Source organism: Numida meleagris, chromosome 9 (genome assembly GCF_002078875.1).
Source record: "Numida meleagris isolate 19003 breed g44 Domestic line chromosome 9, NumMel1.0, whole genome shotgun sequence".
NCBI classification, from domain to species: Eukaryota; Metazoa; Chordata; class Aves; order Galliformes; family Numididae; genus Numida; species Numida meleagris.
In genome coordinates this window covers 19,826,557-19,853,743 of record NC_034417.1, presented here as the reverse complement: position 1 = coordinate 19,853,743, position 27,187 = coordinate 19,826,557, and the positions used below count along the sequence as shown (strand labels likewise).

The 27,187-nt window shown below is 61.0% G+C and overlaps 4 protein-coding genes and 1 long non-coding RNA gene across 14 annotated transcripts; 2 read left to right on the top strand and 3 right to left on the bottom strand.

Moving 5' to 3' along the window:
* Window positions 60-13,036, bottom strand: TTLL6 (tubulin tyrosine ligase like 6). Of its 8 annotated transcripts, XM_021406684.1 has the most exons (16): window positions 12,860-13,036; window positions 12,276-12,316; window positions 10,696-10,814; window positions 10,044-10,174; window positions 8,334-8,490; window positions 7,903-8,046; window positions 6,705-6,790; window positions 6,338-6,563; window positions 5,541-5,725; window positions 4,395-4,583; window positions 3,781-3,964; window positions 3,257-3,454; window positions 1,305-1,665; window positions 874-1,077; window positions 271-372; window positions 60-201 (listed from the first exon to the last, which is right to left on the bottom strand). In XM_021406684.1, exons 1-15 carry the CDS (start codon window positions 13,009-13,011, stop codon window positions 296-298), a joined length of 2,454 nt encoding a protein of 817 aa, XP_021262359.1. In that variant the 5' UTR covers window positions 13,012-13,036; the 3' UTR covers window positions 60-201; window positions 271-295. The 8 variants fall into 8 exon arrangements, with proteins under 8 accessions (XP_021262359.1, XP_021262356.1, XP_021262361.1 ...); XM_021406681.1 differs by lacking the exon at window positions 12,860-13,036 and having other exon boundaries at window positions 6,705-6,829; window positions 12,276-12,847; XM_021406680.1 differs by lacking the exons at window positions 60-201; window positions 271-372 and having other exon boundaries at window positions 576-1,077; window positions 6,705-6,829.
* On the top strand, window positions 3,461-5,637 carry LOC110403487. Its single transcript, XR_002441689.1, has 3 exons — window positions 3,461-3,776; window positions 3,958-4,259; window positions 5,510-5,637. It is a non-coding gene; the product is annotated as an uncharacterized LOC110403487 (long non-coding RNA).
* Window positions 13,126-14,583, bottom strand: GDPGP1 (GDP-D-glucose phosphorylase 1). Of its 2 annotated transcripts, none has more exons than XM_021406695.1 (2): window positions 14,441-14,583; window positions 13,126-14,284 (listed from the first exon to the last, which is right to left on the bottom strand). In XM_021406695.1, exons 1-2 carry the CDS (start codon window positions 14,557-14,559, stop codon window positions 13,162-13,164), a joined length of 1,242 nt encoding a protein of 413 aa, XP_021262370.1. In that variant the 5' UTR covers window positions 14,560-14,583; the 3' UTR covers window positions 13,126-13,161. The 2 variants fall into 2 exon arrangements, with proteins under 2 accessions (XP_021262370.1, XP_021262371.1); XM_021406696.1 differs by having other exon boundaries at window positions 14,422-14,504.
* CIB1 (calcium and integrin binding 1) lies at window positions 14,483-17,102 on the top strand. Of its 2 annotated transcripts, none has more exons than XM_021406699.1 (7): window positions 14,483-14,608; window positions 14,789-14,823; window positions 15,191-15,293; window positions 15,524-15,677; window positions 15,900-16,018; window positions 16,095-16,183; window positions 16,792-17,102. In XM_021406699.1, the coding sequence occupies exons 1-7, from the start codon at window positions 14,558-14,560 to the stop codon at window positions 16,862-16,864; spliced, it is 624 nt and encodes a 207-aa protein (XP_021262374.1). In that variant the 5' UTR covers window positions 14,483-14,557; the 3' UTR covers window positions 16,865-17,102. The 2 variants fall into 2 exon arrangements, with proteins under 2 accessions (XP_021262374.1, XP_021262373.1); XM_021406698.1 differs by having other exon boundaries at window positions 16,436-17,102.
* Window positions 18,166-26,910, bottom strand: SEMA4B (semaphorin 4B). The gene is made up of 15 exons (XM_021406677.1): window positions 26,626-26,910; window positions 25,343-25,532; window positions 22,748-22,908; window positions 22,416-22,478; window positions 22,225-22,323; window positions 22,021-22,132; window positions 21,780-21,896; window positions 21,542-21,699; window positions 20,884-21,065; window positions 20,600-20,750; window positions 20,279-20,489; window positions 20,077-20,192; window positions 19,689-19,852; window positions 19,503-19,597; window positions 18,166-19,422 (listed from the first exon to the last, which is right to left on the bottom strand). Exons 1-15 carry the CDS (start codon window positions 26,893-26,895, stop codon window positions 18,677-18,679), a joined length of 2,835 nt encoding a protein of 944 aa, XP_021262352.1. The 5' UTR covers window positions 26,896-26,910; the 3' UTR covers window positions 18,166-18,676.

Here is a 27,187-nt window from a genome sequence, read left to right as displayed (position 1 = left end):
TCTGTGCCGGCGGGCGGAGCGGGGCCCGGGTCGGGGCGCGGATGGGCGGCGCGCAGCACCCGCGCGTCCTGGCGCAGACGGCGGCGCAGCGGGGGGCAGCTCCGGCTCCGCAGCACCCGGCGCACCACGTCGGGGCTGACGCCGAAGCCCTCGGCCAGGCGCTCCAGCGGCCACTCTTCGGGCAGTTCCTGCCGCAGGAACCTGGGGGCACAGCGCGGTCACCGCCGACCGCTCCAACCCGCCCCGCCCCGCCCGACCCTGGCCGCTCACCGCATCTGCTCCATCGCCTTCCAGGTCAGCGTCCGCTCGGGGGCGCCGCGCCCCGCGCCCAGCTCCCGCCGCAGCCGGGCCGCCGCCCGCCGCCTCCGCGCCCTGCGGGGAGAGTGAGACGTGAGCGCCCCGGTCCTCCCGGCCGCGGTCTCGGCCCCGCCGTTCCGTACTTCTCGGCCTCATCCAGCGCCGCGTCCGGCGGCTCTGGGTCCCCTGGCCACGCTGCCGCCGCCCGCCGCGGGGACACGGCCAGCAGCGCGCCCGCTCGCAGCCCGCGCCGCACCAGCGCCGCCATGGCCCGAGGAGGGCGGGGCGGGGGCGGCCCCGGGACGGGGGAAGCGCAGGAGGCGCGGCGGGGTCTGGGCCCGGGGTTGCCGCTCCCCGGCACCTGTGGCTGCGGCCCCGCACCCGCTGAAACCCAGCGGTTAGTTCGGAGCCCTGTCTCGGGAAGGTTGTTTTCCCTGGATGAGCAGGGCAGCCGGAGCCTTTAGGCCTCGACGTCCCGCAGGACCCCAGGACCAGAGCAAGGGCACACGGATGGAGCGTGCTCTTCGGCAGCCACGGTGCCCGAGGGAGGCTGGAGGCGCCGCCTCTGCCCCTTACCTGTGCTTCTCACGTCGCGGAAATCCATGGCGCTGGCGCAGTGCGGGGCACGTGCGTGCAGCACGAGGGCGGCGGGGACTATGAGGAGCTCCTGCACTGTGACACCACTGAAGCTGCCGTCACCCATGGCCTTGCCTGCACGAGCCAGGCAACCCAAGGACCCAGGGTGAACACTGCCTGCGCAGAGCGGCCGCCCAATGTCACCTGCAGGAGCACAGACAGAGGGATGGGCACCCGCACAGCAGCAGCCTGCTGTTCTCCGTGGGGTGCTCAGCCTTGGGGCACCTGCATGGGGCCCCCTGTCCGTGGAACAGCTCCACTCAGCCCTCCTGCTTCTCCCACCCCAGCACGTCCAGAACGTCCATGTCTGCCCCTGGCTCTGCACGCAAAGCATGCAAAGGCAGAGCCAAAGTGAGATAATGCACACTCACATTGTTCCACCTTGTTCCTGGCTACAGCGAGCTGCCAGGTGCTCGCTGGCGTTCCCCTGGTTTTAGCACAGGGCTGAGTAACTGCTGCTGGCTCTGCAGCCCTGCTCCATGGGTAGCCCCTGTCCTGGGGCCGGGGGCCGCGCTGCGCTGCGTGCTGCTCCTGGCAAGGGATGCTGTGGCCTCGAACCAAGAGGGTGCCCAGGGCAGGGTGCTGGCCAGCCAGCAGCTGTGCCTTGGTGCTGTGCTTGAGAGCAGAAGGCTGTCCTGAAGGCCACGCGGTGCCTCTTGGGATCGAGAGGGGGACGACGGTCATCAAGGGAGCAGGGTGCTGTGCCTGCAGCGTGTCCCAAAGAAACTGCGTCTGGAAGGAGAGAAAGCGGCTGTAGCTTGGCTGTGGAGACCTCGATGAGAGACAGGAAGGAAAAGCCTTCCTTGGTCACCTGCCGGTGCTCACTACACATCTCCCTGCATTTCCTCTCCAAAGCACACCTCAGCCTTAGATTCAAATCATCTAGGTGGACTGTGTCTGATCTGCCTGCAGCAGTGCTCAGAGACTGCCATGCACTGCCCATAACATTGCTGTGAGCTGCAGCAGGGTTTGTGGAAATAAATGCCACAGCTTTGTGGGGAGACTCCAGTGATGAAGGGTCTGACCCAGCCCTGTACAAACCTTTGCTTCTGAAAAGATCTGCCCAGAGGTTGGGCGGAACTTGTGGTTTCAGGTTCTGCTTTGCTTTGTCTGGGAGCATAAAAGGCAGCTACCATCAGTTCTTACAGATCAAATCCCATCTTACACTTCTTTCGTTAAATTAAAAGGACCGTTTCCAATTTGCTGTAAGGTACTAGAATACTCCTGCATCCTGTATAATTCCTGCAACTCTGGTACCTGGAGTTTGTCAGCGTCCTTCTGAGGAGTGCTATCCTTCCAACCAGGAGTGGAAGGTCTTTATGGAAGCAGACGGTGCCACTGGGAGAGGCAGTGGCCCTTGCAAGGCTTTTCACTAATTGCCAGTCCAGAATTAGCACTTTCCCAACCTATCGGGTGTCAGCCACCATCAGCTCTGTTACAGCCCTTACAGCCTACTGGAGTCCAGAGACAATGGACTTTCTCCTCATCTGATTTTAGAACACTAGCACCTGTAGCCTGGTTTGGGAGCTGTAGCCAAGCAAATCTAACTCTAGCTCCAAATTTTTCCCTGGTGCAATCCCTGCACAGCCCAGGTTTCCTCAGCTGTGCACCATGAAATAATCCAGGACATGACAGCAGTAAAGCCGAAGGCTTGCATACTACAGCGTGCTCTTGCAGTGTGAAGATGACTGTCAAGGGGAAGCCCCACACTGAGGACTGAGCTCTGTGGTGTTTCCAGCACGTGCACTGGCAGGAAATGTGTAGTGGGCTCTTCACCTTCCCTGGGTTGGGGCTTGAGTAACGTAAAGGGTGGGGAGTTCAGGAAGAGGCATTGCTTGCAGTGCACAATTCACTGAAAGATATTTTTAGACATTCCCACACTTCCCTTCAGACCTCGTTTGTTGTTTGTGCTTCTTTACCATGCTCCTAGCACTTCAGTGCTCATAGCTCACGAGAATGCCTCCCCAGGAATTACTCTCATTTAGACAGGAGAATCACATTATGGCACTGAAGAAGCAGGCCACATTATGCTGCATGTGGGGTACAGCAAAAGGCAATATTATCAGTCTGCCCTTTGGAATAGGAATGAGAGGGACCGTCTGAGGAAAGGTGCCCAGGGGTTCTATGCAGGTGATCAGCCTGCCTCCAGTGCAACCTTTTAGAAAAAGAAAAAGACCCAAGGACCCAGACAGCGCGCTGGATCACATTTAAATGAGCCACACCAAAAGATGCTCAGTGCCCACGATTCATTGCTCATGATCCTCCTGCAAATGACGGTCTCCTGTGATGGCCTCGTAGAATGATCTGGGCAATCTTCAGTTACCTGGATCTCAGAGGTAACAATGCAGGGTCTGAGGGTGTCAGATGATCTCTCCGTTGTGGGAAGCAGCTGGGAGAGCTGATCTACGATGCCCAGGCCTTGGATAAGGTTCTTGCGCCTTGCAAGAGCATTCACTCTTTTCTTCTCTTCATTTTCCAGAATGTCCTGGGGCTGCATGGAGTCATACTGCACGTGCTGTGTCTTAGGAAAGAAACACCCAAGTTACAGCAAAGTTGAAGCTATAGAAATGGGCAAGAGATACAAAACTACAAACTGCTCTGAGCCCTACAGAGAATTACAGACCTCAGGGTAGAGTAGGATGAAAACCCCTGTGGTTGGCACAGCAGCGAAGTGCAGCACTGGTGCTTACAGATGCCTCCTGGCACAAGCCATCAGCCCCCCCCAGGAATTCATGCAGGGGACTTCCAGCCTCACCTCCCTAGGAGGTGCCCATGGCCCAGTACTGTTCCTAGAGCCACGGACTGCCTTTGATACCCCATGGATAAGCACTGACGAAAACAAGGTACCTTTTTATCCCACATCTTTGTGCTTCTGTAGGTGAGGTGGGTTGCAGAAGCTGGGGTTTTGTTATGGATCATGGATTTGTCTGTGGCTGACTCTCCCTGCAGCTCTTCTTTCCTCTCTTTTTTTTTCTTGCTGGTAACAGCTTCTGACTTTTCTTTCTTCATGCGAATTTCTTCCAGTTGTTGCCTGCCACAGAAGAGCTGCCTTGGTCATTGGTTCCATAAGAGGCATAATAGCAAAACACTGCAAAGTCTTCAGTCTGAGGACATTTTACTGCAGCCAGAAGTTCTGCAGTGAATAGACCACAAAGGAAGCGTGCCAAGAAATGGGTGAGGAGTGCTTTTAAGAGAGGCTCTCACTGCTGTAAGAAATGCCCATGAGTTAGGCTGTGCCTGCCAGAAGGGGGAGAAGAGTGGAGGATGTTTCAACATGTGCTTCCAGATTCCAAAAGTCAATGGAATACTGCATTTGCCTCTCAAAGGTATGTGCTATAGAAGTTGCTTTGCCATGGCAACAGAGTACATGCAGACTCTCCTGTATCCAGCTCTCCACAACTAACTTACTTCCCTTAAACAACAGACTTACTCCCAAGAAAGGAAGCAGTGTCTGAATGTACCTGGTACACTTCTCCCGTGCTTTGGATGATGCTGTCTCCTTGAAGAGGGAGCTGCTCTGCTTGAAAAATGGCTCATACTTGTCAGTTCCATACCCTGGGTAAATGCGCCGGTAGCTGCCCAGGTGTGAGTTCTCATAGTCCTCTGCCTCAGAGAGCCAGGCTGCCTGGCTGCTCTCTAACTCCTCATGTCTGCAAACCAGGAGAAAGCACAGAAAGCACAAGCAGGCAGGGAGCAGTGGTGGGAGGCTCCAGGTATTTTACTGAGAGACAGTGGACGTAGCTAGCTTTTTGCCCCTGTCTTTCCCTGTCTGGGAGTCTGTCTCACACAGGTTTGCTGCTGGGAACTAACAATTCCCACTTCTTCATCCTGTACATGGCGAATGCTGGTGGAGCATTTTCAGATGTCTCCTCTGCTGCCAGGATCACACCCTGCCCCTCAGCCTTTTCACCCAACTAAGCTGGTTACCAGAGAAGTTCAATTACAGTGTGCATGTACAAGGAGTGTCTGCCACTCCACACTCAGCTGGGAGCTCTCCAGCCAGCAGGAAGCTCGGAGCAGCGGAGGCTGCAGAGACATGAAGTGTACAGGGTAACAAGCTCAGCTTCTCCAGTCTGCAGTTTTCTCAGGTTTCCTAATTGAAATGGGAGCTGGAGGCAGTTCCTGCCTTGCCCTGCACGGCAGGAAAAGCCCGGGCAGCAGCCTCATCTAAGATGGCCTCGAGAGGCCATGCAGATTAATAAATCATGAAAGGGCATGCAGACAAAGAAGGGTGGGAAAATACTCAATCCTGGGAAAGGAATCCTGCTTTGGAGAAGGGCCCTGTGCTCCGGAGTGCTGCTGGTCCCTGAAGCAGTGCTATGTCCTGTCCTGTGAGAGTCACTGTGAGACCAAGGATGCTGGCACAGCCTGCCAGCACTGAAGGACATGAGGACATGCAGCCCTACAGGGAAGCCCGGGGATCATAGCACATGGAGTCCCAGATCTCTTCTGGGATCAGCTCTGGACAGGCACTTCCTGTCCAGAGTGCAGATGGCTTGGGTGAGCTCTGTCAGAGGCTGCACAGAGCCATGGCCTCAGGTAACTTAAGTGTCAGAGCCTGTCTTTTCCTCACAAGGGACCTGCAGTACTATCGCAAAGAGCAATACCTGGATACATGAGGAGCCCGATGAGCCTGGAGGAGTCGTTCCTTTGCCCGCTGTTTGTCTTCCTCCATCACTTTCCTTTTGTTACAGGCATGCACATTTATCAAGTTGATGGTGTCAAAGAGAAGAGCATCCTTCACCTCACGGTCCAGGTGAGAGTCTGTGGTGAAGCTGGGAGAGTGGTTCACCTGCCAAAACAAACAGCTCATCTAACCTGGCAACCCCCAGCACTCAGACTGCTGCCTGCAGCAAGCTTGCTGGCCCCAGCCTGCCCCACTGCCTGCTTTCCATTGATCAAAGAATATCCCAAGTTGGAAGGGACCCACAAGGATTGAGTCCAACTGATGTTCTCCCCTGTAACAGTGGCTGAAAGCAGGAGGGTGTGCACAGCATCTGGTTCTGTGCTCCTATCCCTCCTGCAGTGTGACACTCATCCACGCTGCAGGCTGTTCAGCCTCTGTGCCCCCACAGGACTGGAAGAGTAGGGCAGCTACCATAAATTCAGGATGCTGTTACAGATCGAGGAGCTCTGAGGTTCAGGAAACTCCCTGCTGTTAGAGAGGGCGTATAGGGAACAGGTTTTTAGATCTGGTGATTCGACATTGCTTAGCCTGCAGCAGGTTGTTTGGCCACTTGTCTTCATAACACGTTTAATTTCATGAGCGAGGTGGCCTAGTTTAATCAAATAAGTTCTGTTTAGCCCACCACCCCTTGTTCTCGAGCTTTCTTCACACAAGCAAGCTTTCAGCTATCTGCTACTTTCAGAGCTGCTTCAACACAGCAGGAGACTTCTTCCTCACCTCTAGCAGCCAAGGTTTCAGATTTCTGTCTAGCAAAATATCAAAACCCAGTATCTCAAAACAGGCACAGCTGGTAGTGTGGTTAGGAAAGCAGCTTTGGTAATTGTGCTTCACCACAGGGTGAGCTGAAATGAGAGTCTTTATAATTATATCTTCAATATCTTCCCAGAGTTTTGTTGTGTTGTAGCTGTTATCCATCATCCAGGCATTCAGAGTGGAGAGTTTCCTGTGTGGAAGATAGGAGATGATAAGAGCTCAGCTGTGATGTCGTGCTTCCCCCCAAGAAAGGTGGAAGTAAACCACTGTCCCCAGTGCAGCTTTCCTGCAGGATGTCACAAGGCATTGTGGTACCAGGACAAGACTATACCTCTTACTGCCCATCATGTCATCCTGGACGAAGTTTGCATTACGTTTGTTGATAGCATAATTGGTCAAATGCATGCAGATATCACCCTGAGAGAGGAACCGCAAGAAACCTTCATTTACACTTAACTGCAGAGTATAAATAGAGACAACAGTTCCATTACTACTAATCTAGCCACCAGCTTCACCCACTCCTTCCTCCTCTCTGTAGCAATGGCTTGCAGCCGGTGATTCATTCTCTAACCAGAAGTTAGAGCTAACAGTGCTGTACTTGCTCCATGACACTGTCCTAATCCCTTGGGTAGAGCACAGGAGTCAGCTCCACAGACGCTATTCCACTTGTAACCTCACCACTAAACAAGGGACTCCCCAGGGCAGAAGCTGCAGCACATTTCTGCAGATTCGTCCTTTTCTTTTATTCATTTGAAGCAGAAGACCTCTCCAAGACATAAATGTGTTGGAGTGATGGAGGGCATATAACTATGCAGCTCTGGGAGAAGTGTATCTGACACTAGACTGTGACCAGAATGCCGCAGTCCAGCACTAGATTCCATGTTCTTTAGGGATTTTATACAGTACAGACCCCTACTTAGAAATGGGCATTGTCATGGTCTGTACTTTTCTTCCTTTCTTTCCCATTTCCCCTCCTTGTCTCCTAAGCTCTTCCACTACCACCAGGTAAGCCCCAGGTCTCTCTCTGCCTGAAGTACAGGCAGACAAGAAATGGTACAGACCCAAGAACGCTCACAGAGGCAAGAAACGATAGCAGTGTTGCCTAGAGACACTGTGGAGTCTCCCATCTGTGCAGATTTTCATTACCTAACTGGGTGAAACCTCAGAGAAATCAAATCTGAAATTATTGTTGACCCAGTTTTGAGCAGAAGGCTGAACACGAGACCTTCCAAGGTTCCTCCAAATCCAGACACCTCTCAGATTCTGTGATAATGCCACTAAAAAGCCCAGGTGTGGGACCTGGGAGTAGATGTACGTCAGACACTCCCAAAAAACCTTCTCTGTGAAGGAGGTGCAGAGGGAGGAGAGAGCACGAAAAAAGAAAGCCGAGTCCCATAAAACCTCTACCAGTCCTTGCCTTTTCAGGGTGTGGAATGCCCCTAGGACAAATTAGGGACTAAAAGCTACAGATACTATGTGAGTTTTTTGTAATCCTCCCTTTTTTTTTTTTTCCTTTTTTTTTTTTTTACCAGGTTTCTCCTGCGGGGATCGATGTACCTCATGGTGGCAAACCGGGCCAGACCCTCCTCGTAGACAAAAATCCTCAGTGGGTCACAAGATGTGACCAGCACATAGATACGCATGTCAAACTTAAAGCCATCAATAAGGAAAGGCTGTGAGGAGAAAGGCAGGAGCAAGCATGAGACACGGGAACATCGTTGGGTGTGCTGCTGATGCCTCAAGGCCAGCTGCTCCACCTGCACTGCTTTTGTGCCACTTCCCGCAGCTCAGCAGTGAGAAGAAAGACAAGCTTTCGCGGGGCCTCTGCTGCGCTGCAGCCGCACTGGTGCCCCTGGCAGATTCAAGAGACATGGAGCAAAGGACACAAGGAGGAGGGAGGGTGCTGAAAGAGCTAGGAAGTTGCAGTCCTTCAGCTGTGTTTCAGGACAGTCCCCATTACCTTAGAGATATACTGCTGGCAGATCATGTGCTCTCCGTGTTTGATCTCTTCTGGATTACGTGTTATGAAGATACCTCGACCTTGGCAGCCGCTGTCTGGCTTGCAGATGAACGTTCTGGTTTTCCTCCTGCGTCTGTAGGCCTGGAAGTCTCCATAGCTGTACAATGAAGGGGTGACTGTTACAAGCTGCAGAAAATGAGTCCCTCATCTCTCTGGCAACATTTAGATATCCAAACTATTGTGCTGTGAGCTACTACAGACCTAAGTTCTGCAGCAGAGAAATAGAACAGCTATTCCTGATTTACATCTGCTCTTATTTAGTACTTGTGCAACCTGACAAAGCTCTTCTCCTTTCAACTTTTACTTGCACATATCTCCACCTCTACCAGAAGCTTCATGGGAAACAGTCAGCACTATTCATACAGAAGTGAGTTAAGATTTTGGCTCTGCTTCTGCAGAGGGATTGGGGAAAAATAAAACACTCTGGCTACAAAGGAGGAGGAGGTCACAGCTTCTTACACCCCCTTTTGTTCCAGCTCATCAGCAAAGGTCAGGAGGCTGCAGCCAGGATGCTCTAAGCAGGGTGCAGAGGCTCACAAGCTGCGCTCACGTATCACATTACGTGGTTGGTCTTCAAAAGCAGCTCCAGTGGGAGTATGATGCCTTGAAGAGTCAAGCCCACATGCCAGTTAATTATTTTGCTATTGATGGAGGAATGCGGCCTCTGTACTGGGCATCAAATGTAGGGAAATGAGGAGACAAACAGGACAAATCCCAGAAGAGTGTGCCAAGGACAGAGTCCAGGACATGCAGCCTGGAGAAGCAGACTGAGAAGACCTGTAGCAGTAGCTTTCCTGCATGTTATATTGTTAGCAAAACACAGCAAACCACCGTTCTCCAAGGCCAGTCCAAACAGGAGAAGTACTAAAGTGCTGATTTCTCAGCAAAGATGCTTTAAGTCAGATATTAAAAAAATCATTTTAACCATGGGGAGGGTTCAGCTATAGAACATGTCATGGAAGCCCTATTTCACAGACTTCAGGAAATGCTAAGAACAAAACCTGTCTAAAAATGAGATCTCATCTCCTTACACCACCCAAACTTCGACTGCTCTTTGATTTTTTCAGCTACTTTTCTGTGCTTCTTTGCCTGTATATAATCAGAGAAGCCAGGCCTCCTGTCCCACAGTCTGGATAACTTGGTAACAGTTTACATATAACTGTAAATATATTTTGTTTAGCACAATGAGCTGCACTCTCTCAGTACCCTCACCATCACACGCTGTGCTCCACTGCAGCAGACAGCAGAGGTGGATGGGGCTGTGAGGGCAGCCCTTCAGTCAGTGGTGAGGGGCTGCCCCATCCCACCATACTGACCCTTCATGCACGAGTGGTGAGCACTGAACTCAGCCTGTGTGGGGTGAGAGCCTCTTGCTGCTCTGCAGTTACCTCTGCTGTTCACAGTGAGCTGCGGAGGGATGATCCCCAGAAACACAGATGTTACGCTTCTCATCTTGCCCTTTGGCTTTCAGGGTGGGGCCCTCTCCTGAGATTTAGCTCTTTGGCCAAGCAGCAAGCAAACATTGTAGGGGATCATCCCACATGAAATCTCAGAGGCCATTCCCATCCACGCCCTAGCTTTCAAGCACAGTGCTTCTCACTCCCTAATTTCATACCCCTATTCTCTGCTGCCTTAATGTGTATCACTCACTCAGCCGGCAGGCTCCACGTACGGGGAAAAATATTGTACTCCTTGGGGAAGAGTTTGAGCATGCGGTTAAGGTTGCGAGCCAACAAGTCCTTACGGCAGATCTCTATCATGCCAGGAAAATGGTTGATTTTCTGGAAGAGGTGCAGAAGCAAAACATCAGTGATAATCCCTGAGGTCAAGGAAAGCCAGAGTATAGAGAAACAAGCACGCAGAACGGGAAGCCAGGTCAGTCGTTGCCTTGAACGCCTGCTGAAGGACAAGATTACACTAACTGCTTTATCGGACTTCACCAGTGTGATTTATCTGCTCATTCCATCTCAGCCCTGAAGCTCTGCCTTCCTACAACACCGCAGCTTCTGAAAGGGAGCAGTTTGTCAGCAAGAGTCATTTATTTCGCTCTACATTAAAGGGGCTGGCAGCTTTCCAACTCCCCACTGCCTGTCAGACTGTTACTGATGGCATCACTACAGAGACACAACAGAAGCAATGACTGATGAACCTGTGCACTCTGGGACTAACACAGAGAATGGAGGGCACAAGCGCTAGTTTTAGACACGTCTGTTTTGTTCTGCAACACTTTGTTCCATTAACAGCTCCGTCTCCTCCTCCCCTGAGCTCTTCCTGCCGGGCAACCTTCTCATGGGATATTTACCTGAAACCGTTTCATCTCCATGACACGTTCCAGAGAGACTGAATAGTCAGTCCAATACACTGTCCAGTCCTCGTTATCTCCCACTTCTTTCAGCCCGCAGCATAGTGCGGCACGACGCACTGCATGGAAGGAAGCACATGACAAAGGTCCAGGAAGAGAATATAAACTCCAGGGGCTGTTAAATCCCCAAAGTAAACAGCAGAGCGGGCAAAACTCTTCAGGCTGCACTGCCACCCTCAGGGGTGACAAGGTCTAAGCAGGACCCTTCAGGAGACATCAGAAACACAAGCTTTACCCAGCTAAACTTGCCACAACCTTTGCCTGCAGGTATACTGGGAACCATCAGCCCTGCAAGTCCACTTGCTTTGGGGTCCCAGAACACACCCTGGATTACAGCAGGCTTGAATCCACGCTGTGTTTGATGCCACACAGCCAGAAACAAGTATTTGAAAGGTGTTAGTTTCACCTTCAAAATCAAAAGCTAATTGGTAGCAGAACGCACGAGCTTTGGAGTGGAAGGCCGCTGCTGGAATGATCAGCATTGGTGCCCATTCTGAATTTGTCCTCTTACAGAGCTGGGGAGCTGATGAAAGAACCATGCTATGAAACTGAAGCAGGTCAGAGAACACAAGGGGCAGCTTGAAGTCAGAAGCCTCTGTCTTCCCAGACACTCACAAACAGGTGGCCAGAACTGCCCAACAGCCCACATGCTATCGAGGCCGTTAGAGCCCTCCTCTATCACAACCCTGCTGCCACGCATTGGCTGTTGCCTTGTTGCTTATTCTGGGCTGACCAGCACAGCCTAGCAGCACCACGAAGAGCAGCCCTAGGCACCAGAGCTCTGGAGGTTGGCATGAAACTGTTCTGGTTCCTATGAAGCTCACATTGCCACACCATGTTCAGTCATGGATCCTCATCCACCTCTCATCACCAAAGTGCCTGAGCATGGCCTCAGGTGAAACACACATAGCTCAGGGTGAAAACAGCATTCCTCACGCAGCTGACAAGGCTGTGACCTTTAGCAATGCAAACATGGTGGTAATGCTAGTCATTAGCAAATTGACTAATAACATCCATCAAATTGTTCTTTTGAGAAACAGCTTGTGGCAGCAAAGAAGGGCAAGACAGGAGCGTGAAGCAGCTACCTAGAGCATGTCATTGGGGATGAATATCAAAGAGATATCGCAGGTACTGATCCAGCCTGCTGCACCACCTACTTCAACTTAAACTGTTTGTAGCTCTCACTTCATTTCCCCAAGCACAGGTACCAGTCCTGCATTATAACTGCCTGTAGCGAAACCTTTCTCACCAATCTTAGCAGAAGTATGGCACATAGAGATATACAGGGTGGTGAGGGCTTGCAGTGCTGCTGCACAGTTTGGGTCTCTTTAAAGCACAAAGCTCCTCAGCCCAAAGTGCAGAATGTTCACAGGGATCCAAGTCACTTACAAACAATAAACACATAAAACAAAAGTGATTGCAGCGGAAATTCAATACCAGCACTCCTCGCTGGCTGAACAGGGATCCGCAGGGCTCGCTGCGGGTGGGCTCGATCCAAAGGGACAGATCCTCGGACTTACCGCTCTCATACTTGCAGCTGGTCAGGTTAATGGATGGGATGCTGGAATTGAAAGAGACGACACAAGAGCTGCTCAGTGAGGCAACCAGACCGCGTCCAAGGGGAGAAGGCAGAAAGGAGACGACTGCCTTCCAGCACACTCGTGTGTTACTCACGCCCCACAGAGCTAACTGCCAAATCTGACCCGCTGCCAACATGGACCCAGCGAGCCATGGGCCACGTGGGGACCAAACGGGTCCTGAGCCCGTGCCCTTCCTTTGGAGGACGCACCACGCTTGGGGCAGTTTGCATTCCTCCTCGGGCTCAGACCCGCCCGCAGGCTCCCGGGTCTGAGGGGTGCAGGGCCCGGCCACCCCCAGGCACAAAGCCCCGGGGCCGCTCCGCCTGCGGTCCCCACAACAGACACAGAACACGGTGTGTGCACACAGACAGGCTTTATGTGTGCGACACGGCCCGGGCAGCACAACTCTCACCAGGCAGACACAGGGAAGGACACACAGAGGGGCACAGGCCGAGCGCTGCGGGGCCGGGACGACCCTCCCGGGGCCGCGGACCGCTCGGGCCGCCTCCCCCCGCCGCACTCGCCTGCACTTCTTCCGCTTCTTTCGCGGTCTCGGGCTGGAGGCGGCAGCTCCAGGCTCGTCCCCGGGGGCAGCGGACCCACTCGGACCTGCCGCCCCCGGGCCGCCGCCGGCGCCCGCCTCCATGGCGCCGCTCGGGGCCGCCGCCGTTCCCATGGCGACGGGGCAGCGGTCTCCACTCGACCATAGAGAGCTCGGCACCGCCGGCTAGAGCGGCCCCGGACCGGTCACGTGGCCGCAGACGCAGCACCCTGCGATTGGCTGGCAGGGCCCCGCCGCGCCCCCTGCGGGCAGCGCCCGCGGCGCTCAGTCCTCCAGCAGCCGCGCCAGCTCAGCGGCGAGGCGGCGCAGTTCCGGTTCCGGCAGCAGGGGCTCGCGGATGGCGCGCAGCGCCTCGGCCTCGCTGAGTTTCTCGAAGGCCGCGGCTGTGGCCAGGGGCAGGTGCCCGGCCAGCTCGCACAGCGCCACGTTGAAGGCCGCGCCCTCCTCGGCTTCGAAGCGCGGCCTCCTGGCCCACAGCAGCAGCCGCAGCCCCGCGCCAGGCCCGGGGCCGGCCGAGCCCTCGGGCGGGGCACCCCGCGTCACGAACACGTTGTAGGCCAGCCCCAGGGCCAGCAGGCGGGCAGCCGCCCTGCACACGTCCCGGGCCAGCGCCTCCAGGCCGGCGCCCGCAGTGTAGAAGAGCAGTGCTGGTGCTGGGGCCTCGTGCAGGAGGCTGAGCCCCCGCGTGGGGCAGAGCGGCTCGGCCGGTGCCACCTCCACCAGCAGCGGGTGGGCCAGGTAGAAGCCGTGCAGATGCAGGTGGTTGACGGAGGCGGAGGCCCCCAGGCTGTTGAAACCCACGCGGAAACCAGGGTGGGCGCTGAGCAGCACGGCCTCCAGCCCTACGCGCAGCAGCTCAGGGGTGAGGACTTGCGGCAGGCACAGTGTTGGCTCCAGCAGCAGCAGCACGTGGCCACGCTCCAGGGGGCTGACGTTGATCACCACCAGCACGTGGTCGGCAGCTGCGAGGCTGCTCTCAGCCGAAGGCCTCCGGCGCAGGCGCAGCAGCACCTCCCCAGGGCGGATCTGCGTGAAGTTGAATTGCTGGGGGTCGAAGGGCTGCGTCAGGCTGCACATTGCCTGTGGCCGCCTGCGCTCAACGCTGCGCTGCACATTGAGCTGGGCCAGCAGGCGCATGGTGCCGGGCAGCACGCGGGTGGGCAGCTCCGCCAGGTGGTACCGGAACAGACCCCGCGCCATGCGCTCCTGCCAGGCCCCCAGGAGCGCCCGGTCGAAGCGGGACAGTGCAGCGCCCGGCCAGGAGACACCCTCCAGGATCAGCTCATCCTCATGGTACACGAAGTCCTGGGGCTGAGGGGTGTCCTGCAGCGCCCGCTGCTCTTGGTCCTCGCTGGTCCCCGCTGCCATGCTCGGTGCCACCGGGAACCTGACAGAGGGGAACAGGGGCGCGAGTTGGCCGACTCCTCCCCCAGCGCTGCCCCGCGTCCCCGACGTTCATCCCGTCACCCACGGCACCCACTCTGCCCCAGTCCCGCCGGTCTCCCCCCGCTCCACCCCACGCACCTGCCCTCTCAGCGCTCACCGCGGGTGCCGCGCGGCGCCGGGGCCGGGACTACGTGCAGCGTGTACCCGCCCCGGGGCGGGACGTTGCCACGGGAGCGGCAGAGTGACGTGCGAGGCGGAAGCGGCATCGGGCGCCATGGGGGGCTCCAGCAGCCTGCTGCCGCGGGAGGCGCTGGGGGAGTACCAGGTAGGGGGGGACCGGGGGGAAGGACCACTGGGTGGAGGGGACCGAGGGATCGGGAATCTAGGGTCCCAACTCTGGGGGAGCTCCCGGATCGGTGGGACCCGGGGAACGGGGGGTGGCCCAGGGCTGTGGCCGAAGCCGCTTCCCTCGGGGCACCCCGGGCTGACCACGCTCTCCCCGCAGGAGCTGACGTTCCTGAACAAGCAGGAGATCCTGCTGTAAGTGCCGGGGCGGGAGCTCTGCGGGAGGGGGGCAGCCCTGGGCATTCTCCCCGCCCTGCGCGCTGCGGGGCGCTGCTCACTCCGGGAGCTGCTCCCCGTGAGGGGGGGTGGACGGGCAGCGCGAGGCCGGGCCGGGCCGTTTTCGTGCCCCCGGGGTGCGAAGTGCGCGGGTGCGGCCCCGCCGGGCGGAGCACGCGGCTCCGAGTCCCAGAGAGCGGCTCCGGCTGCGCAGCGGGACCGCTCCTGGACGGGGCGGGCAGCAGGGTCGGCCCCGCGCGGTGCTGCCTGGGGGCCGCGCTGCCCCCGCCCCAGGGCTGCCCCGCGCACTCCTGCACAGAGCGGCCCTTGTTCTCGCCTCCTTAAGTGCCTACAAGAGGTTCAGTGAGCTGCTGCCAAAGGAGCAGAGGGAGAACGCCTGCTCCGTGCGCGTTCCCAAGAGCCAGATCCTGACGCTGCCGGAGTTGCGGGTACGGTACCTGGTGCGGGGCAGCTAGGCAGGCTCACCCGCTGAGCCCTCCGGGTGCTGGGAGCACGCCCTGCTCGCCGTGTGGCAGGATTGCTTCCTCGGCCCTGTGCAGAGCAGCCGCAGGGCCCCGCTGTGTGATGGCATCCGGGCAGGATGGGCTGGGATCAGAGCGGAGCTCTGCTCCTCATGGGTCAGTGCCAGCCCTGCCCTGAGCCTTCCCCATCTCGGCAGGCAAACCCCTTCCAGCACCGGATCTGCCACGTGTTCTCCACCTCAATGGATGGGGATGACAGCATGTCCTTTGAAGACTTCCTCGACATGCTGAGCGTCTTCAGTGATGCTGCCACCTCAGATATCAAATCCCACTACGCCTTCCGCATCTTTGGTAACCCTGGGTGTGATGTAGTGTCCTGGGATCCCACCCAATGGCTGGGGGCAGTTGGCAAGGCCTGGCAGTGCCCTCAGTGTGCCCGTGGGGCAGCTTTGGGGAGAGCCTCTGTACTTGGAGCTGCCATGCCCACGAGTTGTCCCAGCCCCCTCTGAGCATGGGTGCTTGTGACTTGAGTCACAGGAGCCCCGCAGAAACATAACTTTCTTCTGCCCAAAGACTTTGATGATGATGGGGCCCTGGACAGGAAGGACCTGGAGAAGCTGGTGAACTGCCTGACAGGGCAAGGCGAGGAGGCACGGCTGAGTAGCGCTGAGATGGAGCAGCTCATCGAGAATGTGAGGACGTGGGCGGGCAGGGAGCGCTGCATGGTCCCGGCCCCAGAGAGCTCACCGCTCACTGCCTCCCCTGCAGATCTTGGAGGAGTCTGACATTGACAAGGATGGCACCATCAACATCTCCGAGTTCCAGCATGTTGTCTCCCGCTCCCCTGACTTTGTCAGGTATGTGGCCTCCAGCAGCACAAGGGGTCCCAGGGGTCAGCCCACCCCGCCGCTGTGCTGGCTTTGGGGGAAGCTCTTATCTGAGCAGCAAGGCAAGGCCACCCCTTAGGAATTGTCCTGTAATAGCAAATGGAACTTCCTCCTGCACTGTGCTCACCTACACAGGAGCACAGCACGTCCCCAAAATGCTGGTTGCTCACAAACCGCTTCTAACGCAGCAAGGAGGTGCAGAACATGTCGTATCTCTTGCAGCTCCTTCAAGATTGTCCTGTGAGGGCCCTTCGGCTCTCTTGCAGAACTGCTTCTCCAGCTGCCGCAGCTCTTTGTTATCTCAGATGTTCCCTTTTCTTCTGAGGAGAGCAGCCAAGGCCCTGCTCCTCCCCATCCTGGCAGTGCCACACCGTGTTCTAGCAGGACTCTGCTCCCCCAGTGCCCGGTGGGCAAGGTTACAGGTGTCCAAACAGCCCCGTGGGGCTCCACCGCAGGCAGCAGCTTGGCTGTCCCAGCAGCAGGTTTTCACCCCTCACACAAGCACAGCTCCGCGGTGGGTCGGGGCATGCACAGAGGTGCCACGCTGCATCAAGCACAGCCCCTCTCACCACCCACAGTACCATATGTGCCTTCTGCTGCTCTTCCGTGGGGCTTTCCTGCACCATGTGGAGCAGTCTCTCCAAGCAATAACCCAACAGCACTTTGAATGTGCCATCGTGGCAGTGCTGTCCCTTTGCTGCCCTGGAGCACAGGGGCTGCGCTCATTTGCTTCAGCACCAGTACACTCAGGGTCTGCTCTCATTTTCCAGTTCTTTCCTCTCTGCCTTAGGCTCATGCTCAGCCACTGCTCTGCCTGGAGCAGGCAGGGCCTGGCCCCTTCCTTTGTGCTCCGGCGAGGACAAATAAAGGGCTCTGGTTTCACCCCCAACCTGGTCCTGCTGCCAGTGGCCTTTGTTTCGCGCTGGGGGGAGGGAGGAGCGGGGTATGAGCGCTGCAGGACCACTGCCAAGAGGGTGCTGGGGACACGGCCCCCTGCCAGCCCCCTGCCATGAGCCAGCTGCATCTCCTGGGAACAGGGGTCCCCGTTTGGCAGGGAGGCAAGTCCTAGTCCTGCTGGGGAACAAGCTCGGTGCAGGACCCCTCCCTCCTTGAGAGAACCAGAGGCCGTTCCCAGCGCGCTCAGCAGGCACTGCACAAAGAGCTCTGCTCTCTAGCAGGAGGCACAAAGGGAAATCCAGGGCAAGCGAGCAGTACCTTTGCTGCGGGCAGCGCGGGGGCCCTTTGTGTCTGTTCATCCAGCGGGTTTGGTGCTGGCTGCCTGCCAGCTGGGAACGGCTCTGTGCAAGGAGCCCGCAGCATTCCCTAGCAGCACCATGCTGAGATGGCTGCGGTGCCCGGTGCTGCTGGATCCCCGGTGCTGCTGGATCCCCAGCCCCAGCTTGCAGCTGTTTCTCACATCCCGGCTGCTTGCTCCCAGCGGTGCCGGCCCTTCCAGCTCGCAGCCCTGCAGCAATGATGCTATCTGCCCACCGCAGCCTGCGGGCCATGTCTGCTGGCACGGCACCAGCCGACGCCTCCGGTGGCTTTTTTGATGTCCCAGAACAGGCTGGGCAGGAAGTGGGGAACACTGTCCTGGCAGGAGTGAGGCAGTGCGGGTCCCAGGGAAGCCTGCCCCAGCACGCTGGCTTGGTGTGGAGCTCACTGCTTCCCAGGCACGAGGCAGATAAGAAACACTGTGCCATGCTGCAGAGCTGCTTCTCTGCATCACGCTACTGGGGCCTCAAAACAGCAGAGCACTGCTGCAGACCTGCAGCACCCTACAGTGGGGTCACAGAGATCCTGCCCTGGAGCTGGGTGCTGGCACGGCCACACGCTCCTGCCCCGCACACCACCATGCACGCCTGGCCCACGGGAGCCAGCCAACGAGACCCCCAGGGTCCCACCACCTGCAGGCGCAGCAGCACACACGTGTACAAAGGAGACACCTGGACTTTAGATAAAAACCACAGACGTTTCTGCACACGCACATCGGGGACATGAGATACGCAGCACGGCGCTCTGTCCCGGCACAGGGTGAGCACCGCTGCCTGCTCCCTCCCCAGGACACAATTCACATTTTCAACGTATTAAAAACGAACCAAGCACAGACACACACCACATCCACGGGGCCACCACACACCAGCACCACCCGGCCATGCGCACGGCTCCGGGCCCCCAGTGGGATGTCACAGTGAGTCGAGGCACGAGGGGGTTGCGGCCGCCCCCAGCCCTCTGCATAGACGGGGCTGTGCCTGCGCGGGGATGGGGAAAGTCCAACCATCCCTGCAAGGCATGCGGCGCCCTGTGCCGGCCCCATCCCGAGACAGTGCCCAGGACCCCCCCCAACAGGGAGGGCAGCGCAACAGGGCCGGGCTCTGGGCATGCACACACAGACGAACACCGATCCCAGCCGGCGAGGCTCAGCAGAGCAGACGTGGTGCGCGAGGGCTGGGCTCCGTCCCCTCACACCACCGAGTCCTGGATCTCGGAGCCGAGGCGCACGCGGGGTCTTTGGCAGGCGGGGGAAACCTCCACAAAGCTGTCCCGCACGTGGAGGGGCCGCTTCTCCGACTCAGAAAAGGCACGCGTTGTGCCCGGCGGCTCGTGCACGGGGGTGCTGACGATGTAATTGTCCTGCAGCGCTTGGTAGCCCTTGTGCTCGGGCGCCGCGTTGGGCAGGCTGCTGCCGTTCAGGGGCAGGCTCTCCACTGGCTTGCGGGGCGCCTTCTGGTGCCGGCCGGCGTCCCCGGGCTCCACCAGCACCTTCACGCCGTCGCAGTGACGGTGCAGGAGGAAGAGGATCAGCACGAGCACGGCGGCGGCAAACAGCCCGCACATCACCAGGAACTCGGTCCAGTAGGTCTTGCCGTCCAGCCGCGCCGCGATGCTGCCCACGGCCGAGGTGCTCCGCGAGGTGCTGACGGTCTCCGGCGCGGTGAAGCCCCTCCCGCCGGGCTCCTGCACAGCCACGCAGTAGCTGGCCATCAGCTTGCGGAAGCCCTCCTCCAGCGACCAGCACTCGTACGTGCCCGCACGCTCAGGGCTGCCCACCAGGATGAGGGACCCCTCGGGCAGCACCAGGTAGGAGGCATTGACGGGGGTCCCGTTGTGCAGCCAGCGCCGTGACGCCAGGTTGGAGAGCAGCCGGCACGGCAGCGGCTGCACCGCATTGGGTGGCAGCTGGATCCGCTGGCATGGGGTGCCCGAGGCTGTGGGAGAGAAGCAGGGACGTCAGCGAGGCTGCGGGACCTGGCACTGTGGGTGCTAGTGGGGACAAGCAGGATCTCACCTGGGGGCAGGAGGACGCGGGGCCGGGGCTGGGACACGTTGGCTGGTTGGCAGAGCCGCTCTGTTTCAGCACCTTCTATGTCCTGGGCCCAGAGCCTGAGGCACAGAGGGGGGTCAGGGGTCTGAAGGCTGCAGGGGGGAGTGCAGCACTGAGGAAAATGGAGCACTGATGGGGTGCAGCACTTACTGGGGATGTGCCGGGGGGTGCGGGGCGGTGCTGCGGCAGGCACCGTGGCTCCAGGCACAGAAGGGGTCCCGAGCCAGCACGCACTCGCCGCAGCTGCGGTACAGGCTGCAGTTGGAGAAGGGCACCTGAGCCACCGTCGTGTAGGAGGCTGCATAGACCAGGCCCTGTGGAGAGGAGGCACAGCAGTGTCAGTCACACAGCCCCGACACCTGCAGCGGAGATGGACTCCGTGTGCCTGAACCCTCATGGGCTCCCCAGCCCTGGGCTTGGAGTTGCAATTTCCAGCATGGTGAAGGTCTGGCAAGGAGAGGAAGACAACTCTCAACCCACCAGCAGGTCCACGTGCCACACAGCCCCCCCTGCCCAGCCCCCCGTGCTCGGCTCCTGCCTGCTCATGGTCCAGCAGCAACTGCAAGATGGGCTGGCCAGTGGGGAAGAGGCGGATCTCCTCGATGATGTGCACCCGGTGGTTCACACGCACCGCCTTGTGCAAGCGGCCATCATCTGCAAACACAGTGACTGTGCTGAGCAGGGCTGGGGGCACACAGCACCCATCCTCCAATGCTGCCCAGCCCCCGGGCTGCACCCACCCGTGCCCAGGAAGAGGACGTCGTAGGTGCCGCGCAGCCCCTGCACGCGGTGCACGCCGATCTGCTGGTAGCGCAGGCGGCTCTGCAGCAGCAGCGGTTGGCTGCGCACTGGGGTGTCCATCAGGAAGTGGTCTTTGACGAAGTTCAGCACACGGTCTGGCATCTGCAGGGACGAGTTGATCTTCAGGTGCCGCGTGTGGCTGGTGATGCACTGTGGAGAGAGCGGGGGTCAGCCAGGGCCACGGGTAGCTGTGCTCCCAGGAGCCAGGCAGACAGAGGCTGCCCCGTCCTGCTCCCACATGGGCACCCCGAGGCACGTACCGTGCCTGGCCGCGGCTCTGGTACCGGGCTGGTGTCGGTGTACCACTGCTGCGTCTCACGGTTCACCTCCTTGTAGAGCCCACCAAAGGCCCTCTGCACGCTGCGCATGGGGAAGGCGCACACCGCCGAGCTGCCCAGGCCGCCCTTGTTCCTGGCAGAGAGCAGCACAAGGCAGGGTCAAGCACTGCGGCTCCGCCAAACCCTACGCGCCTCTGGGAACCTGAGCGTGGCCAGAATCCCCTGCACCACCCCGGGCAGCACTGCTGGTCCTGCGCCGTGCTCACCACTGAGATGTGAAAACCCCATAGAAGAGCGTCTCCCTCCAGCGCTGCTCCGTGGGTGTGAGCACAAAGACGTCCTGCAGCACGTTGAAGGGGAAGCCGTCCTCGGGGTGCGAGCAGAGCAGCTGTGCCTTCAGGAATGTCGTCCACCGCCGCTGCAGCACCCGCTCCCCACCCTGGTCCCCCTGTATGGGCACTGGGGGTCAGGGCATGGGCAATGGTAGTGCGGCCGCCTCATGGCAGGGGCCCCCTGAGATGCCCCCCGTGTCGGTGAACTGCAGAGGGCTCTGCCCACTCTTGCAGCAGCACCAGGGTCACAGCCAGAGCAGCCCAGTTTTGGGGAGACGCAGGCAAAGCAACGTTTCCAGGAGAAGGGAAATGCAGTGCAGGAGGAAGACAGGTTCATGCCCCCTCCAGCAATAGGGCAGAGGGGGTGAGGAAGGGCTGCTGCTACCAATGCCGTGGGCTGGGCACTACAGAGCGGTAAGTGCCCTAGAGGAGTCTCCTGCAGGCTCCTTCCCAGGGCGTCTGGGAACCAGTGGACAGAGATACGCAGGGCAGCCCCATGTCCTCCCCACACTCTGGGGGTGAGCGACATCCTGGGTGCGAGCGACATCCTGGGTGCATTCCCCTCACCACGTCCCCACTGCCTAGCACCCACCTTGCACACACGTGCGATGCGTGACACTATGGTGTTCTCAAAGTAGTCAAACTCCTTGCCGGTCTCGCTGAAGAAAAAGTAGACCTTGTCATCATCGCCATCGGGGTTGCCGGCGGGCAGGCTCTCCTGCAGGAAGGCTGAGCCCACGAACACCGGGTCTGGGAGAACAGCACACTCAGCATCGCCCACCTCCATCCCCGTGCCTCCCGCAGCCCACCGTCCCAGCCCCAGCTCTCACCCTGCAGCCAGCTGAGGGAATTCTCCGTCTTCAGGGAAATGCGGCTCTCCTGGCTGCGGTAGATGGTGGGCTCGTTGCCCTGGAAGTTGCTGACAGTCCCAGCGTAGAGCTCTCCATCTGCCGAAGAGATGCTGTGCCGGGACCCGGCCCAGCCCTGCAGCCCCACTCCCCACGGGGGCTGCCTGCTGGGTTCACGGCCCTGCTCCGTTCTTGTGGAGCTGCCGCAGGGCGCGTGCCTTACCGACCATGACGGCGGTGGAGCGGTACTCGGGGTCAAAGGGGCAGCGTCCCTTCCCATCCTCCAGCAGCACCCTTCCCGACGCGTCCCGCTCCAGGCTGAAGTGCTGCACGTTCTGTGAGGGGACGGGGCTGTGAGCCGGGGGCACAGTGCCCCCGACTCCCACCCCAGGGACCCCGCAGGGCCCCCAACCTCTCCTCAGCTCACGATGTAGGCGCAGGCGGGGCTGAAGGCACAGGTCCCGCAGGTGTAGAGGTGGGTGCTGTTCAGCTGCAGCAGCATCTTGATGTAGTTGTGACAATCCCTCTGCAGGGGAGGGAGACGTGGCTCAGCCGCCCTGCCCACGGGCACTGGGCACTGCCCAGCTCAGGCAGCACATCCCAGGCAGCGGGGCTCACCTGGGGGTCCTTGCCCTTGAACACGCACTGCCTCTTCTTCTCCTCATCCGCAGCCCAAGGCAGCTGCAGAGAGGGGACAGTCACTGAAAGCCCACTCACCGGCTGCCCCCCAACAGCCCTCTGTGGTCCCAGTATCAGGGCTCCACTTGACCCCATTCCAGATAGATGGCAGCAGCTTAGTCTGAGCACCCAATGCCAGCACAGCTGGTGCAGCTGCCTCTGCACTGCCCTGACTGGCTGCAGAAAGCTCCAGGACCCCACGCCAGAGCTGGGCTCAGCGTCCCCAGCCCTCTCCATAGACTCATGTGTTGGCACCATGCGTACGCGCTCACCCTGCGGGCCAGCGGGCCATGCTGGAAGTGGCTGGTGTTGACGGCAAAGAGCACCTCGCGCGCACCCAGGTACAGCGTGCCACCGTCCGGGCTCAGCAGCAGCGCCGTGTAGTTGGAGACGCCGGGCACCGCGAAGCGCTGCACCACACGCTCAGCCGAGTCTGGGGGGGAAAGCAAGGGATCAGTGCGGCACACAGCGCTTGGGGCCATGAGCACCAGGCTGGCACTGCACCGGCTGGGAAGCACAGAAGGAAGCAGACGCTGCAGAGGCACCCGCTCCCCCTGGCCTTGGCTGCCAGCCTGGGCTGGGCCGGCTGCGCCCCGGCACCGCCACAAACCACGCACGGCCATAATAACACCCGAGGGCAGAGTCTGCACTGCCACGGCATCCTGGCCCCTGGGGATGGCCCCGGGCTCACAGCCCCACTGCCCGGCCCTGGGGACCCCTGCCCACGGAGCCGGGGGCAGAGCTCCCCCAGCAGCTCCCCCCTGCCAGGCTGATGCAGTGGCTGCCAGCCGGGGCAGGCAGAGCCTGTCCCGCGTGGGTGGCCCAGTGCCGGAAGCCCTTCCTCTCAGCCAGCAGCCCTCTGAATCAGAGCGCCCAGCTGTGTCAGCGGGACACGTCGGGCTTACTCACTCTGCCAACTCCCTCACCCCTGACCCACAGCTCACCGGGAAGCCCCGACCTGCCCGAAGCCCTGCCCGGTGTCAGCTGCCGTGAGCTGTGCCCGGTGTGCTCAGTGCCAGCAGAACTCCTGGGGCAGGACCCCGCTCCTCTCTCTGCTCTCCTGCTGTCACCGCAGGGAGTGCAGTGGTGATGCTGTCACGGCCCCACAGGGACACCGCTCCCAGTCCAGCTCCCCACTGGCACCAGCCCTGCTGTGCCTGTGAGCACTCTGGGCTCCCCACAAGGCATGGCACAACACAGGGTTGCATGGCACAGCCTTTCCCCAGCCCTGGCAGCCTGGGCACCAGGCCCAGCACCTGCTCTAAGCCATCTCCTACCTTGCAGCAGTGCAGCAGAAGAGGGATGCACTTGGGGGCTGCATCCCTCCAAGGAGTCCCATGCCCAGGCACCAGGGTGCTGCCACTCGCAGCAGGCACAGTGCAGAAGGGCAGCGGGGCCCCTGCACCCCACAAAGCTCACCCAGCCCAGGAGCTCTGAAGCCCGTGCTGGCTGCCAGGGGGACCTGTTAGGACAAGACCTGCTTCTTCCAGACAAACCTGCTGGAGGCACATCCCAGCACTCAAGGGGAGCAGCTCGCCTGCTCCTCCCCCTGCCAACCGCAAGCCCCACACAGGAGCCACTGCTGGGTGCACGCTGGCCAGCCTGCACCCCCCACCCGCTCCCACGGTGGGAGTGCATCCAGGTCAGGACCCCGAGGTTCTCTTTGTAGCTGTGAGCCCAGGCTGCAGCGACTGCCCGAGCACCAGCTGCAGGAAGGCAGAGCTGGGCCAGAACCGGTCTGTGCAGGCACAGTGTGGCACAGCACAGTGCTGAGCTGGGCTGTCCCGCTGCCTCCCATGGCTCCCATCCATCCCACCCCACTGAGCAGATCTCAGATCTGCTGGTGCCACTGCAGCCATGGCTGGCAGTCCCAGGAGCATGTGGCAAGGCCACGGCCACGTCAAAGAACCGCGGCGCATGGAGCCAGGGAGTGTTCCTGTGCCAGAACCATCCTGACCCCAAGCTACCGCACCCTCTCAGCCGTCCCCAGCCAGGAGACAGCACAGGACAGACACTGCTTGCAACGGCAGCTGGATTTGGCCACCTCCTGGGAGCTCAGTGAGCCGCCCCACTTGTGGGCCGCCCACGCCACACCACAGCTGCAGTGCTAGGCAGTGCGCCGGCCCCAGCTGCCCCCAGCAGTGTCCCGATGCTGACCCCCGATGTCACTGCGGGCACACGGCCACAGGCAGCATCCAGGAGCGGCCCTGCAGGGTGAGGGAGCTCTGCCTGCCAGGACCCCGCTTACCCTGGGCTGTCCATTTCTGGCACCAGCACAGAGCAGGGTCAGCAGGACCCGGAGCCCCCAAGGCCTCAAGCTACCCTCAAGGTACAGGCTCTCGCTACACCCTCAAGGGTGTAGCAAGAGCCTGTGCAGGCCACTGCCATGTGTGGTCGTGGGGGGGGAACACAGACACCTACCCCAGCTGCTGCGGTGGAACCGGAGCACGTGGACAGTTCCCCGCGGCCGGCTCGCCCCCTCCCACACCCCCACAGCCCCGCACACGCGGATACAAGCACCCGCCCCAGCCGCTGCTCCCCGCTACCAGCACCCACGGAGCAGCGAGCCCCAGCTTGCCGGGCCGGCTGGGAGTGTTGTGCAGGCTCAGAGCCCCGCGGGCTGTCACAAGGCGTTTCCACGCCGGAGCGGCAGGGCCAGCTCCGTCCCACGGTCGAGGGAGGCCAACCCGCACCCTGCGCCCCGCACCCCGTTCCAGCGGGCGAGGGCGGCCCGCACCCCCGGGCCGGCGGTACCGCGGGACGCGCAGGGCAGCGCCCGCCGTCGGGGCTCCCCTCCCGAGGGGACCATCGGGTGCGCGGGGTCGGGCGGCCCCCCAAGCCCACCCCGCCCCATGGCGGACACTCACCGTAGGGCAGGCTGACCCGCGGCACGGGCTCCTGCGCTGCCGAGAGCAGCAGCGCCGCCAGCACCGAGTGCGCCAGGACGGGCAGCGCCGGCCGCGGCACCATGGCGAGCCGAGCCGAGCCGAGCCGGGCCGAGCCGGGCCGGGCCGGGCCTCCGCCGCGTCCCGCGAAGCCGCCCCGGGCACTGCAGACCTGCGGGGAGAGAGGGGCTCAGCGCCGCGCTCGGCGCGCTCGGTACGGCGCGGCTCCGCCCCCGGCCCGGCACCGCCCCGCCCCGGCCCGCGGGGCTCCCTGCCCGCCACGCGCGGGCACCGGCACGGGGCAACGGGCTGCGCCGAGCCGAGCCGAGCCGAGCCCGGGTGCCTTCCGCCGAGTCCGGCGTCGCCCGTTCCACCCCGGCGGGACCCGAACCGGGCAGCGCAGCCCGACGGGGAGGGGGCACACAGGCAGAGCCCCGCCCGCGGCACCCGGTGCTGCGAGCTTCCCCGGCCGGGCCCCGCTCCCACCGAGCAGCTGGCCGCAGCGAGGAGGGCCCGGCTCTCCCACGCACCGGCAGCCCTCACGCCCGGGCCGCCCCCGCAGCGCTCCTCCAGCAGCAGAGCGTCCCGAGGCCGCTGGCGGAGCGCGGGGCCCCTCAGCGCATTTGCTCCGTCCGCACCGCCCCGAGAGTTGCGGGCGGGGGCTTCACCCGGCCCGGCGCTCGCTGCCCTCCCCGGGGAACGATGGCAGCCCTGGAGCGCCCGTGCCAGCCGATCCCACGGGCAAAGCTCTCGAGCAGCGGTGTCAGCAGCGGGCAGCACCCGCAGCGCGGGGCAGGGTCCCGCCCCCCCATCGGTCTGTCCCCGGGGGGACAGGCCCGGCCCGGCAGGGTGCGTGCGTGGTACCGCCCGGCAGGACCCGCACGGCCGCTCCCAGCCCTGAGCCGTGCGGGGCCGCGCCAGAACCGGGGGCTCTCGCCGCAACACAGGCAGACCCCCGGAGAACCGCCGCGCTCGTCCAGCGGTTGCCATGGCAATCGGTTATTAATGACAGCTGCTTGTTTTGCCATGGCAACGAGGGGAAAGGGTCTCTCTCCTCGGCAGCCCTCCTGGGGCCGGACTCGCCGCCCCCTCCCACGCTCAGGGCTCAGCTCCCCGCTGCCCGCTCGACCGTCCCGGCCCCGCACCCCTGGGCCGCCACCACCCCCGGCGGGACCGTGGGCGAGCCCCCGCCGGAGGGTGCCCCGAGCCGTGCCCGCTCCCTGTGCACCCGCACTGTCCGCGGCGGTGCCGCTGCGGGGCCGTACCTGGCGCCCAGGGCCGGGGCCGCCGCCTCGCTCCGCGCCCGGCTCCCCTCCTGCTCCCCGCCGCTCCGCCGTCCCTTCCTGGGCCCGGCCGGCTCCACCCCGCCGCCTTATCAGCACCCTTTGCCCGGGAAGTGCCACAGACGGGACGCGCTCTGCGTCACGGAGCGGGGCAGCGTCACGCCGCGTGGGGGTACGAGCGCGGCCGCTGCCCCCGCAGCGCTGTCCCACGGCGCCGAGGGGGTCCCCGCGGGGCTCTGCGGACCCGGACATCGCCCACGCGCGGCCACCGCAGCGCGGCGCCCACAGCCCCGGGGCGACGGCCCCCAGCAACGCGAGCCCCGTGGGAAGGGCGGGCCGGGGGACGAGGGGCAGGGAGCCCCGGGCGGGCAGCGAGCAGGGCAGGAGCGAGCCCGGAGCCTGCGCCTTTAAGCGCTGACTGGAACGGCCCCGCGGCCCGCTGCTGGCAGCCCGGCCTGTTTACGCCGAGCTCCCGTTTATCTCTTCCGCCTGCCCACGCAGCGTGCCAGCGCGGGGGGCACCCGCGGCCCCGCGCCCCCCGCTC

Bases quoted from the DNA above. Each gene is read 5' to 3' on its own strand.
- TTLL6 (XM_021406679.1), bottom strand. From the start codon at position 12,471: ATGTTGGCAGCGGGTCAGATTTGGCAGTTAGCTCTGTGGGGCGTGAGT. The intron at 6,564-6,704 runs GTATAGTCTTGT...TCTTCCACACAG, and splicing joins GACATGATGGGCAGTAAGAG to GAAACTCTCCACTCTGAATG. The intron at 3,455-3,780 runs GTACCTTGTTTT...TTCTTTCCTAAG, and splicing joins CAAAGATGTGGGATAAAAAG to ACACAGCACGTGCAGTATGA.
- CIB1 (XM_021406699.1), top strand. From the start codon at position 14,558: ATGGGGGGCTCCAGCAGCCTGCTGCCGCGGGAGGCGCTGGGGGAGTAC. The intron at 14,609-14,788 runs GTAGGGGGGGAC...CTCTCCCCGCAG, and splicing joins AGGCGCTGGGGGAGTACCAG to GAGCTGACGTTCCTGAACAA. The intron at 16,019-16,094 runs GTGAGGACGTGG...CCTCCCCTGCAG, and splicing joins TGGAGCAGCTCATCGAGAAT to ATCTTGGAGGAGTCTGACAT.
- GDPGP1 (XM_021406695.1), bottom strand. From the start codon at position 14,559: ATGGCGCCCGATGCCGCTTCCGCCTCGCACGTCACTCTGCCGCTCCCG. The intron at 14,285-14,440 runs GTGAGCGCTGAG...CCCCTCTGTCAG, and splicing joins GGCGCCGCGCGGCACCCGCG to GTTCCCGGTGGCACCGAGCA.
- SEMA4B (XM_021406677.1), bottom strand. From the start codon at position 26,895: ATGTCCGGGTCCGCAGAGCCCCGCGGGGACCCCCTCGGCGCCGTGGGA. The intron at 25,533-26,625 runs GTACGGCCCCGC...CTCTCCCCGCAG, and splicing joins GCCCCGGCCCTGGGCGCCAG to GTCTGCAGTGCCCGGGGCGG. The intron at 21,066-21,541 runs GTGGGTGCTAGG...GTGCCCATACAG, and splicing joins GCATCGCACGTGTGTGCAAG to GGGGACCAGGGTGGGGAGCG.